General features: G+C 37.4%; 1 protein-coding gene across 2 annotated transcripts in view; it reads left to right on the top strand.

Annotated features, from left to right (window-relative positions):
* Nucleotides 1-13,832, top strand: part of INTS9 (integrator complex subunit 9) — a 157,717-nt gene that overhangs the window by 122,819 nt on the left and 21,066 nt on the right. For both annotated transcript variants that reach the window (XM_004382191.2, XM_023736736.1), the window contains 3 exons: nucleotides 3,149-3,260; nucleotides 5,242-5,422; nucleotides 9,961-10,021. In XM_004382191.2, the coding sequence (XP_004382248.1) occupies nucleotides 3,149-3,260; nucleotides 5,242-5,422; nucleotides 9,961-10,021 (354 nt within the window). The remainder of the gene's footprint in view (nucleotides 1-3,148; nucleotides 3,261-5,241; nucleotides 5,423-9,960; nucleotides 10,022-13,832) is intronic.

Raw genomic sequence — 13,832 nt, 5'->3', positions numbered from 1 at the left:
AGTAAGTGCTTCAAGTCCTCTTCACTTTCAGCAAGCAAAGTTGTGTCATCTGCATATTGCAGGTTGTTAATGAGTCTTCCTCCAATCCTGATGCCATATTCTTCTTCATATATTCCAGCTTCTCAGAGTATTTGCTCAGCATACAGATCGAATAAGTATGATGAAAGGATACAACCCTGATGCACACCTTTCCTGACTTTAAACCATGCAGTATCCCCTTTTTCTGTTCGAATGACTGCCTCTTGGTCTGTACAGGTTCCTCATGAGCAGAATTAAGTGTTCTGGAATTCCCATTCTTCACAATGTTATCCATAAATTGTTATGATCCACATAATTGAATGCCTTTGCATAGTCAATGAAACACAGGTAAACATCTTTCTGGTATTCTCAGCCATCTTAAATTGAGTCTTTAGTTCCTTGGATAAAGAAAAAAAAAAAATTAGAACCAAAACTTCATGTGCCAAACTCCTTATATATTGACCTCACCTGACCAGGCAAAGCTCTCTAACCTGCATTCCTCTTGGCACTTACATTCTTGGTGTGAATTCTTAAAATTTGCATTCTATTGTCTATGGCTTTTTAAAAAGTCCTTTTTTTTTTTTTTTTTTTTTTTTTATTATGCATCTATCTTTTCTCTTCAAGTACATCATAAGCTTCTGGGGCCTAGTGACTAGGTCTTCTATTTCGTATGCCCTTTACAGAGTATTCAATAAAAGTTATCCATCAGAGGAACAACATGTGGCCACAGTATTCTTAGGCTTAGAATTTTTCAAAATCTTATTCCAGAAGCTTGATGATTATTGTCAGCTTTATAAGGTATTTTTAGTTGATTTTTGGACAAGATGGATTTTTCCCTTTTTTGTGTGTTTGAACAAAATGTTCCCACTTGAAGCACTCAGTGAGTGGCCATTGACACTAGTAATACATACATTTGCCCTTTAGTGATGAAATGGAGACTTTTGAGGTGTCGGCTTGGTTTGGAGAGTGTCACTAAAGCCTTTTAACCCTACTACTTTCCAGTAGCACTGGGAATCAGTGAGGACTGTCTCAAGAGTTACAGGGCTGAAGTTACAAAAGGCTAGATGACCTGATCATGGTGTGTCATGTAACTGTTCCATCTCTGTGTTGCCATGCTATAGTACTGCCTTTTTTGTTTGTTTATGGACATTTAATTCTCAAAGGAAGGCAATGCTGATGACAAAGGTTCAGACATAATGTTGTTTTCAGGACCAGAGTTTGCTCCCCGTTACATGTTTTCATCTATATGAGTGGTTCTTAACCTCTTTGGGGTTATGGTCCCATATGGCACCCTGATCAAATCTGTGGGAAAATGTACATATGCACACACAAAATTGTACAGACCGTTTCAGGGGGTTCCTAGGCCCTCTGAAGACTCCCTACCCCCTGTCCTCAGCCCTGTGGATCATTATTATTAGCCTATTCTAAGAAGATCCATATAAAACTGTTGCCATTTTAAGCCAAATATGCTACCCAGTGAAGCTTGGTCCATGGTTTTTTTTTTTGTTTTTTGTTTTTTGTTTTTTTTGTCACCGTTCCCCTTTCCTTCAGGTTGACGTGTACACACACTGAAAATCCCTAGGCTTGTTACACAGCTGCTGCTATAAACCACTGTACTTTACTTCCCTTCCTGCCTTCTCTGGAAACAATGCATGCATTTGTATTTGTTGGAGAGGTACAAATAGACCAGTTCTGCCCAAGCTGAGAAATAGCTCTTACTCTTACTGGTGTGTTTCTATGCAAATAGGAATTAGAAACTATTTAAATACAGTTGTCTCTTCATAACATTTTCTGTGTCTGTATTAAAAAAGAAATGTTTTTTAGGGAACAAAGCAGCTTATAACATATGATATGTTATTTTTTAAATAATGAAACCCATTTGTCCATGCTTATATAAAATGCTAAAGGAAAATACATTGGAATGCACATATACTCAGAAACAACAATCCAGATGGTGGGACTTTACTGTGCTACTATTTGTAATTTTATATCTTTATTAGGGAATCTGAGTGCAACAGAGAAAATAGGGATAAGTCTTCTTTCTTAGTAAATTGTGTTTCTGCTTTTTTTTCTAATCTTCCAGTGAGTATTTTAAATGGAAGTGAACAAAAGATGTGTTTGTTACCAGATGAAAACATATATGAGCTCTCCAGCATTTCAGTCCATGGGCCTTCATTTTGTTTCCAATTTGAATCCTGATTTATTTCAGAAAAGGTGGTTAGTATTTTTTGAAATGCTCTGAAAACAATATTACATTCAAATTGTGTTAGGTAAAAAAAAAATTCTCAGAATCAAATAATAGTATATCATAGGACTTTATAATTCACAAGAACAGAAATTATTTCAGGGAAATAGATGAAGAAATACCCCTATTTTAAGGAAACTCAGCTCTGAGACTTGGCTGAGGTCACACGGCTATAATGGAATTTGAACTAGGTTTGCATTTTCTAATTCCTAATCCAGTGCTCTGACTACACTGCCACTAAGACTTAGGGTAAATCACCTAACCTCCTTGAGCCTCAATTTCCATATTCTCATAACGTACACTTATTTCACATACTTCACAGAGTTGTTTTGAGAATCAAATTATGTAATGCAGTGGTTCTCAAGGTGTGATTCCTAGACAAGCAATGTGAGTATCTCCTGGGAACTTGTTAGAAATGCAGAATTTCAAGCCTCATTCCAGATACACTGAATTAGAAACTCTGGAGGTGAGACCCAGCACTTGATGTTTTACCAGACCTTCCAGGTAATTTTGATATAGTTGGTACAAGCTTGAGAACCACTGCTATCATGTGAGATCACATTTTGAGAAGAGCTAAGTGCTCTAGAAATATGCTTTTTTTATTAAAGTAAAATTTATATAAAGTGAACACAGATATCTTAAATGTACATTTCTGTGAATTTTGATCACCCCATAATGTTCCCTTGTGCCTCCTTCCAGTCAGATCTCAACCCCCTTAGATAATGACTGTTCAGAAGTACACTTTTTACTGGAGGGAGTAAGAGGACTTGATGGGTTGGACACAGAAACAAAGAGCAGTCTATATTCTCTTTTTATCTTTACTATTTGTAAATGACTTGTTCTTTTTTAAATTACACTAAGCATAGTTCTCTGTTTTTTTTTCAGCCCATGGACCAGGCTTCTCTCAAAAACAGCGATGTCCTCATTCTGACAGGGCTCACCCAGATTCCAACTGCAAACCCAGATGGCATGGTAGGAGAGTTCTGCAGCAACCTAGGTGTGTATCTATGTCAGATCTCAAATTGGATGATATGTTTTAAATTTATTTTTAGATACCTTGCCTCTATAGTATTTTTGGCCTCTTCCCTTCACATTCACACCCTCTGGTGCCCTTTTTATAGCCCCCTTTTTTCCCATTTACAGCTGCCCTTTCTGTCCATCCTTCAATGCCTGCTGTTGTCAACAAAAGCAGATCTTAAGCAACTTAATCTGAAGGTGCAATAAGAATGGTTGTTATAATGGCAAATTAGAATTTTTATCCCTTTATATAACAAATACACAACAACATTTTCCCACTTGATTTCTATAGAGAATTTTTTTTAATGTGCTTGCTTCTTAGTGGGGTGCGGTTGTGCTCTGAGGGTGGTAGTTGTCAAAGAAGGGAAGAATCATATGTTTGCTTTGCAAATAATACCAAGAGAAGACCATTATACTTTAAATTCACAACAGTGACACACTGAATGGTATATTTTTTCCCCACTGGTATTTGGTTGCTATTATTTTTTCTTCTTTTGGGGAAGACTATATTGAGACATTTGTGGAGTGTTTGCTACTTGAAGGAAATTTATTTTCTTTGGCTATAATTGCCAATAAAATCTGGAAATCCTGCCTTTCTTTTAGAAAAGTATTAGAGGAGGTAATGCGCTCAGCCCATTCACCCCTAACAACTTTAAGTGATATTACATCTATTCTAGGGAAAAGAAATGGTCATCTTCTTATATTTGTATGAAAGGCATTGTCCTTTGCAATTTCACTTAGCCTTATGATCATAGTCTGTTTTTGTTCTTTGCTGATAGTAAGCAAATGTAATTTATTCCTGCCCTGAAAAACTTACTAATCTCAAGTAGAGTCATTGATTGGTTGGTTGGTTTATCATCTAGAATCACAGACTCAAAGAACTTCAGGTCTGAAAAGAACCTCATGTCTGATTCACTGTTTCTCAAAATGGGCTCTTTGAAAATGTACCATCTGTCTTAGGATCAAGGCAAGATATCTAAAAATTCAGCTGTGGGCACCATGTCACCTAACTAATATGTCAGACTCTCAGGGGAGGGGGGAAAAAGTTGCATTTTCAGTAAGTTCCCTGACAATTTTTAAGCAAACTAAAGCTTGACAATGACTCATCTAGTTCATTCCTCTTATTTAACTGATGAAAAACCTGAGGCCCAGCAAAGGATTAGTGGTTTCCCTCAGGTCGTACAGCTTGCGACAGAGCCAAGACTAGAGCCCAGGCCTCTTGACCCTTAGCCACTGATTTTGTTGTTTTCGCTGTACCATGCTGTAGTGGTAGCAGGTCAGCCAGTACTCAAGTTACAGCATCTGGGTAAATATGAGGCATCAAAGACTTGAAGCTCTGTACCCAAAAGATGTTTGTATCAATTTGTTTTAGAAACCAAACAAAAGACAAACTCAAATAAAAAAGAACCTGTTTTTTTTTTTTTTTTTAGCCCGTTGTAACTCTTGATATGATTATACCTGATACGTTGCAATTCTTTATTTGGTAATATATTTTAAGATGTAAAGTTTGGAGGATTTTCTTAGAGATAAAACATTGATAAAAGAAAATATTCTCAAAAAGAGCCTATTTCCTTTTCGGTTGTTCAGCAGTGGTCAGAGCCTGAGCAGAGACAAGTCCAGCACATTTTTGAGCAGGAGAAAAAAAAGAGAAGGAGCTTGGAGTGTCTGTCCTGAGGCTCAGCTGCCATTGGCAACCTTTAAAACCCAAACTCTTAATTGCACACCCTATTCCCAGGGACTTAACATGTTGAATAAAAAGTTAGGTAATTGTCAGCTTCTAGATCCTCCACTTTGGTGCTTCCCTTGAAAAGAAGTAGATTATTATACATGTGAAATAATTTGTAAGAGCAGAAGTAGGAAAATGAAAGAAATGCAGGTATTATTTTAAATGTTACATTCCATCATTATAAAACTCTTGACACTTTTTTTTTTTTTTTTCTGTCTGGCTTCCATTTTCATAGCACTCACAGTCCGGAATGGAGGTAACGTGTTGGTTCCCTGCTACCCTTCTGGAGTGATCTATGATCTCCTAGAATGCCTGTATCAATACATTGACTCAGCCGGACTCTCCAATGTCCCTTTCTACTTCATCTCCCCTGTGGCTAACAGTTCACTTGAGTTTTCCCAGATTTTTGCTGAATGGTATGTAAGTGTTCTTCTCTGTGAGTTCTATTTGATTCAGAGTTCATACATTCAAGCAGTAAGAATAAAAATAATCCTGTTTTTCTCTCACATTACTATGAAACTGATTTTGTTGTTTTACCATATCTGTGGTCTGAAGATCTGCATTAGTGAAAGCCAAATCTGTTATATTGCTAGAGTTTAGAAGAGTAGTTGTAAAGGAGTAAGGAATGAAAGGCAAAGACTGTATTGTCCTGCGCTTTGAAAATCAATAACGAAAATGTTATATATTTCTGTTCTCACTTGCTGCCCTCTGCCTCTCACATTCTTGAACCGTTAAAAAAAATGTTAAAGCCCATACTCATGTTATCTAAAGCTTATACCAAATCTGGTAAGAAAAGGTGGATTTTTTTTTTTTTTTTTAATATCAATAGCATGATAATATACAGTTGAGTTTGATTACTACAGGAAATTATTTGACTAAATCCTAGGGTGGGTAAATTATTGAACCATATGAAGTCAGTGGACCTTTTTAGTGTTATTTAGACATGTTTACGTCTAGCTGCCCCAGCCAGAAATAAGGGGTAAGTAGATTAACTTAACTTTTACAATATGCGTAATAGTGTCCTAGATAATGTATCCAAACTTTCAAGGGCTCTGACACACAGAGTGTGTTTAATCCCTTTTCATAGTGTGGTAGTGCCAAAAGGGACACAATATTCTACTAAATTTCTAATGAGCAAAAAAGGAAATTTGTACATCAGTTCTATTTTAACATATCATAACATTATACTGCCCCTCTGTTTTTTAAAAGTAAAACAAACCCAAACAGGCAAATGTGGGCAGACACTGGGATAGCAAGGAGCTGGGGCTTCTGCAGGTACCACAAGCAGGGCCATCTGGAGGCCAGAGCAGAATCCAGGCCGGGAGCCACGGAGGCTGGGAGCCAAGGCCTGGGCAGTGGGAGCCAGAGTGGCTGAGAGCAGACCCAGGAGAGCAGGCTGGCCCTGAAGCTAAATGCCTATGGCAACCTAGTTGTAGGAATATTGACTCCAGGAGCAGCAAAGAGGAGAAGAAACAAAATCCTCAAAGCAGGCTGTGGTGGCCCTGGCTTGGGGGCCAGAACTGACCTATTTCCACAGCAGTCACTCACTAAGTTAATTCAAGTTGGGAGCTAGCATTTTTCCATTTTAGTATCCGAATTCTTTATTTAGATACTCTCTTTTAAAGCAAGACTGCTTAAGAGAACAACAAAATGAATTGGGGAAAAGAGGTTGCCTGTTAGATGTGTGTGGGATTTTCCTTGGTTTTAAATATCAGACATATGATGCAATCTTCAAAACGAGAGAAATTAGGGAACTGCTAGTATCTCAGCTTATGTACTGTAGTGCCGTAAGGACTTCTCTATGGACAAGGCCAACAGCTTAGAAACACAGAGAAATGAAAGCAAACTGGCCACGGAGTGTAGGGAACAGAAATAAGTATCGACCAGTTAATGGTAAACTTTGTTTCTCCTTCTAGGACAGTGGTTCTTAACCATTGCTACATATTAGAATTACCTGGTGAGCTTTTCAAAATTCCATTACTCTGCCACACTCAGACCAATTAAATCACAGTCTCCACGGGTGAGACCACGCTATCACTATCTTTTAAAGTTTCCCGGGTGATTCCAGTGTGCAGCCAAGGTTGAGAACTGGCAATCTAACATGTGAAGGTAGGGTGACCAGCTGTCTTGGTTTACCCTGGGACTGAGGAATTCCCAGGGACATAGGACTTTCAGTGCTAAAACCAGGACAGTTGATCACCCTGGGGTGCAGCTTATATAAGGAAAATACTTTTCTTTCCATAAAATGTTTGAGTAAATTACACTGAGAGAAGATAGATACACCAATGTTCTCTTGTTCTTTTTACTTCTTTAACTGTTCCCCCTCCCTCAGTTTTCTTCAGTATTCTCTCTGCCTACCCCTTAAATGCTGGTACTAATTAAGATTCCTTCTGCTCTCATAACTGCTTCACATCCATTCTTGTGACTTCTCAAATCCATGGATTGGTAATTCTTCACTTGTACACCCCACAGGCAACAACTAATGTCTCAAGGACAAAACTAAACTAACTTCCTTACTAAACTAACCTCCTTGCTGCGTGAGCCTACTCTTCCTTCTGTAGTCTCTATTTTGTTTGGGGTCACCACTATCTACCATGCCAGACACTGAGGCATCATTCTTGATTGCTCCCTTTTCTGTATCAAGTAACCAACAAATCCTGCCAGTTTTATTTCCTAATTGTTTCTCAGATTGATTCCTTCTCTGCATTTCTTCAGGATGGTATAGACTGGAGTCTTGTCTCTATACTGGCCTCTGCAAAAAGTTTCTACTTTGTGCTTCAGTCTCACACTCCACCCCCTCATATGACCTCCAAATGGTTGCTGAAGGATCTATCTAAAATGCGAATGTGATCATGTCAAATTCCTGCTTAAAGTCCTCCAGTGAGTCCCCTTTATTGACAGGATGCCTCTAGCTTCTTCTCCTGCCATTCCCCACCTTGAACTTCATACCCTAACAGTAAGGAACTATAGACAGTTCTCTAAGCAAACCAACTGTTTGAAGCCTCCCCTCTATGTCTTTGCCTGTGTTATCCCCTCAGTCCACACTACCTACCACCCCCGAGAAACCCCTCCAGTTCACCTCCAAATAGGGTTTCTCTCTGGCTAACTCTTGTTTATTCTTAGAGCATCTTCTTCCAGGAGCCATTCTTAAACTCCCAGATGGAATTAGCCACCCCTTCTCTGTATTGTTACACCATATATTTGTATGTATGAATGTATGTATGTATGTATCTATGTCTCCATCAGATTATTTTGAAGTGGTAAGAGGTTTACACATCTGCCTCTTTCTTTATGTTAGAGATTCCTCAAAGTGAGAGACTTCTTTGTATCCTTAGTGCTTAACACATGGTTATTGATTAAGCAAAGTAGAAATATAGATGGGAACACAGGAAGAAATAATTATATGATCACTAAGTTTAAGATTCTAAGGGAATAATATTTAAACAGCTTAAAAGACAGACACCTCTCATGTCTTAGCATGGGAAGACTAACTACTACAAAGATGTCAGTTTGTAATTTATAGGTTTTTTGCAATCAATAGGATTTATTCTGGAAGTTGATGGTAATTCTACAGTTCTCATGCAAGAATAAATGAGCAAGAATAGCTCAGAGCATTTTGACTAAGAAAAGTAATTAAGGAAAAAATTTACTTTACCACATAGTATAATTATAAATGAGACAATTGTAATTAAAATATATTAGCACTATATTTGCCAACAAATGGATAGATCAGGATAGTCTAGAAACAAACCAAGAACATACTAAAGTTTGGTATATGCTATTAATACAAACGATTTGAAAAAAGAAAGATTATTCAGTAAATAGTGCCTGGACAGGTAATTCCTTGACTCTTAGGAAAAATTAAATTAAATTAATGCTTCTTTTCATACTGTACGGTAAAACAAATTCCAGATAAAACAGTGAAGCGGGGGAAGAGGGGGACAAAAAAGAAGAAAAAAGAAACCGTAATGAAACTGAAAGAAAATGGTTATGTAGCTCCCATCTGTAGGGAAAAGGATTTTCTAAGCATAATATCAATAGAATAAATAAAAAAATACTAAAACTATCAATATATAAAAATAAAAAATTTGTCAAAAAGATCAAAGACCTAAATTCAATGTGGTATCCTAGATTGAATCTTGCAACAGGAAAGGACATTTGTGGAAAAACTGATGAAATCTGAATAAAGACTGAAGTTTAGTTAATAGTAATATACTAATGTTAATTTATTAGTTTTGACAAATGTACCACTTTTGTGTACCACAGTTATGTAAGATGTTAACATTAGAGGAAACTGAATAGAGGGTATACAGGATGTCTGTACTATGTTTGCGAACTTCCTACACATCTAAAATTTTTCCAAAATAACAAGCTTAAGCACTCATCTATTAACTGAAAGATTACTGGTTCGAATCCACCAAGAGGCACCTCAGAAGAAAGTCCTGGCCATCTACTTCTGAAAGATCATAGCTATTGAAAACCATATGGAGCACAGTTCTACTCAGATGCACATGAAGTCGCCATGAGTGGGGTCAACTCAGTGCAACTGGTTTGGGGTTTTTTGTTTGTTTGTTGAAGAATTTTAAAGGTTAATAAAATTGGCTCACAAGATATTTATGTCCTGAATATTCTATAGGAGAGGCTTTTATTCACTCTGAGATTCAGTGGCAGGAAAATTTTAAATACTTTTAAAAAAAACCAAAGTCATTGCCATCAAGTTGATTCTGACTCACAGTGACCCTATAGGACAGAATAGAACTGCCCCATAGGGTTTCCAAGGAGCAGCTGGTGGATTCGAACTGCTGACCTTTTGGTTAGCAGCCAAGCTCTTACCCACTGTGTCCCCAGGGCTCCTTACTTCAGTGTTTGGTTATTTGCACTGCTACCACTAGGTGGCAACAAATACCACAGTGTGTCCTAAGTAATATGCTGATCTGTTTCTCCTTTTTAAAAGGCTTTGTCACAACAAACAGACTAAAGTGTATCTCCCAGAACCTCCTTTTCCTCACGCAGAGGTAAGAAAACGGTGTTATTGGGTCAGTGCAAAAAAGAAATGTAAACAACTTGATGTAGATGGAGGGGGAGCAGTCCATTTGATAAAAAATATCCCTAGGTAAACTGATATATCCCTTTGTTTCCAGTGCAAGATGGCAGTGAAGTGTTCTAATGCAGAAGTTAGCTGTTTGTCATATTCTTAAAGATTCATTAGTTTTTCTGACAATTAACATATTAGCAGTATGTTTATACAGCTTGTATACTATCACTGTTCTGTTGACTGGATCAGGAATTTTATTCAAATTTCTATGACTAACTTTTTTTGTTAACAGATTTATTTATTGTCAAACTGTTCTTTTCAGTTATGTTAATCATATATGTAAATTTTTAATGATGAAAATAACGTTTCAGTTTTAAAAATAGGAATATTCTCCCTCCCTCTCATAACTGATAAAACTATACATATAGTTTTTATATAGGGTATACTAAGTTTTTTTGTTTTTTTCACCAAATGATGTATCATGTGCATTTTTCTATGTGCTTAGTATTATTAATTGCTGCTTAATATTTCATAGCATATCATACCAACATACCTTAATGTACTTAACCATTCTTCTGCTGTTGGACAGTAGAGTTACTCCCGATTTTTATTACTTTAGAAAAAAGTTTAAATTGGTACAGTCATTTTAGGAAACTGTTAGACAGTATCTGCTAAAGCTGAACAATTTTGTTCCTCAGCAATTTTGCTTCTAAAGTATATGCACAAGAGAAAGTCATACATATGTCACTAAAAGACATGCACAGAAATATACATAGCACTCTTGTTATAGTGCTGAAATATACCCAAATGCCCATCAACAGTAGAATAGAAATAAATTGTAGAATATTCGTACAGTGGAATACCATATATCAATGGGAATGAACCCGTTACATGTAACAATGTAGATAAATTTTACAAACATAATGTTGATTGAAAGAAGTCTTACGTAAAAGACTAGATATGGTGTGATTTCATTTATATAATAGTTCAAAAACACACAAAACTAATGCATGGTATTAGAAGCCACTATAGTGGTTACCCTGAAGGTGGAGGTGAGGCCATGGTGACTGGAAGGGGACCAAGGGGACTTCTGAGGAGCTGGTAAGCTCTGTTTCTTGGTGTGCATATGATGTAGTTTGGCAGTTATGTAATGATGTAATTTGGCAATTGTGTAATGATGTAGTCATCCTCCACTTTGTGATCTGATGTGGTCATCCTCCACTTTTGCTTAATGCCAATTTTCATATAACAACCTGGTCTTTGGAACCTAACCATCTTGATATGTGAGGAGTGAGTGTTTTGTTTTTTGTTTTGTTTGTTTGCTATTAGAAGCATTGAGACAGCTGGTGAAATTTGAATAGGGCCTGTAGATTAGATGGCAGTATTCCATCAGTGTCAGTTTCCTGACTGTGATGGTTATTCTGTGATAACTGAATACATTACTTTATAACACATCCATTATTAACTGTGATCATCTCCTCACATTTCTTTGACAGTGAAATCCCTTCCTTAACTAGGGCAGATGGATTGTTTCTTTTAGAGCTTATCTGTGCTGATACACAGGTATAGGGTTTCAGTTGGTCTGTTTATTTTAGAATTAACTACTTAATGCATAGCATAAATTACAACAAATTTCTTTCTAATTATTTTAAATTTGACTACTCTTTTTGTACGCCAAAGGACAGGTCTTTTATGAACCAGGATGCCAAGTGGAATGTTTCGTGGCAGTTATATTCTAGATAATACTACAGCATCCAGGGTTTTCCCAAACTCTGTGATTACCATCATGAAATTCTGGCTAGAAGTATAATAATGTCAGAAAATTAAGTGTAATAAAACATATTTTATGGTGGACTTTGCCATTGAAAGTCTATTTTCATCTCCCCTGGTAACAGTTAGCTTTTATTAAGAGCTAGTTTCCATAAGTAATTTCTGGCTATCTGCTTCCGAAAGGTCACAACCATGAAAACCGTATGGAACAGATCTACTCTGCACACATGGTGTCACCATAAGTCGGAATTGACTCAACAACAACTAGCACCACCACCAGAGCTTGTTTTCCAAGAGTGTTACCATATTCTTACCGCACATGTGTCGAAAATGACTTTTGTTCCATTTACAATTAGGAACGTGAAAAGACTATAGTTACATGATCAGGGTACCTGAAACACACATGTTATCATCAGGGAATGATGGAGTTGACCCTTGGTATTGTTACCAGTGCCCATGAGAAAATACAGTTCTGCTTTTAGTACTGATAAAAAATTCCAGTATAGCATTCTTACCCAACAGTTTCATTTCTTATAGGAGCTGGGCCTTAAATTAGTGCACTGGTAATTCTGTATGGTCAAAGGTAGTAAGTCAGCTAGAAAGGTAGATCCAATGGGCAGAAATGATAGATTTACCTTAGTCTCTGTGCATTGATCAGCAGAACTACAGAAACTGTAGATAATGGCTAAAAAGTGACATAAGTGTGCAAAGGCCTGCTTTATTTAGAATCCCATTCATCTCTTGCCATCTATAATAGTCTTTTATGCAGCCACTCATCCACTTAACTGGAACAAGTAATGATTTTGGCCACATGGATTATAAAAAGAACGTCCATTTTATTTTTATATGACCTGGAAGGAAGGTGGGAATCGATGTTTGCCCCATCTTTACTTCATGTAAGACCTCATTAAGATCCCCAAGGTAGTTCTGCAGTCTTGCTGATAAGAGTAAGTCTCTCTAAATTAAAGGGGAAATCTTCAAAATGAAGACAGCTCGGCTTATGTTTGGTGACTGTTCTGTTCTGGCCACATCCTCTCCCTTGGGTGACTTCATTTGGAATTGGATAATGCTTCCCTCTTATGCATTATGGGTTGCTAACGGATTAACATTGTGAAGAATGGGAATTCCAGGACACTTAACTCTGCTCATGAGGAACCTGTACATAGACCAAGAGGCAGTCGTTCAAACAGAACAAGGGGATACTGGTGGTTTAAAGTCAGGAAGGGTGTGCGTCAGGGTTGTATCTTTCACCATACTTATTCAGTTTGTATGCTGAGCAAATAATCCGAGATGCTGGACTATATGAAGAAGAATGTGGCATCAGAATTGGAGGAACACCCATTAACAAGCTCTGATAGGCAGATAACCTTGCTTGCAGAAAAGTGAAGAGGACTTGAAGCACTTACTGACAAAGGTCAAAGATCACAGCCTTCAGTATGGATTACATCTCAACATAAAACAAAAACCCTCACAATTGGACCAGTAAGCAACATCATGATAAACGGAGAAAAGATTGAAGTTGCCAAGGATTTCATTTTACTTGGATCCATAATCAACACCCGTGGAAGCAGCAGTCAAGAAATTAAACAACACATTGCATTGGGCAAATCTGTTTCAAAAGACCTTTTTAAAGTGTTAAAAAGCAAAGATGTCACTTTAAGGACTAAATTGCGCCTGACCCAAGCCATGGTGTTTTCAATCGCTTTCATATGCATGCAAAAGCTGGACGACGAATAAGGAAGACCTAAGAAGAATTGACGCCTTTGAATTATGGTGTTCATGAAGAATATTAAATATGCCATGGACTGCCAAAAGAACAAACAAATCTTTCTTGGAAGAAGTACAGCCAGAATGCTCCTTAGAAGCAAGGATGGTGAGACTTCATCTGACATACTTTGGACATGTTATCAGGAAGGATCAGTCCCTGGAGAAAGACACGCTTGGTAAAGTAGAGGGTCAGCGAAAAAGAGGAAGACCCTCAACGAGATGGATTGACACAGTGGCTGCAACAATGGGCTCAA

This window comes from Trichechus manatus, unplaced genomic scaffold (assembly GCF_000243295.1).
Source record: "Trichechus manatus latirostris isolate Lorelei unplaced genomic scaffold, TriManLat1.0 scaffold00091, whole genome shotgun sequence".
Taxonomy (NCBI): Eukaryota; Metazoa; Chordata; class Mammalia; order Sirenia; family Trichechidae; genus Trichechus; species Trichechus manatus.
Note: the sequence above shows the minus strand (reverse complement) of the source record. Positions and strands in the feature narration are given on the sequence as shown.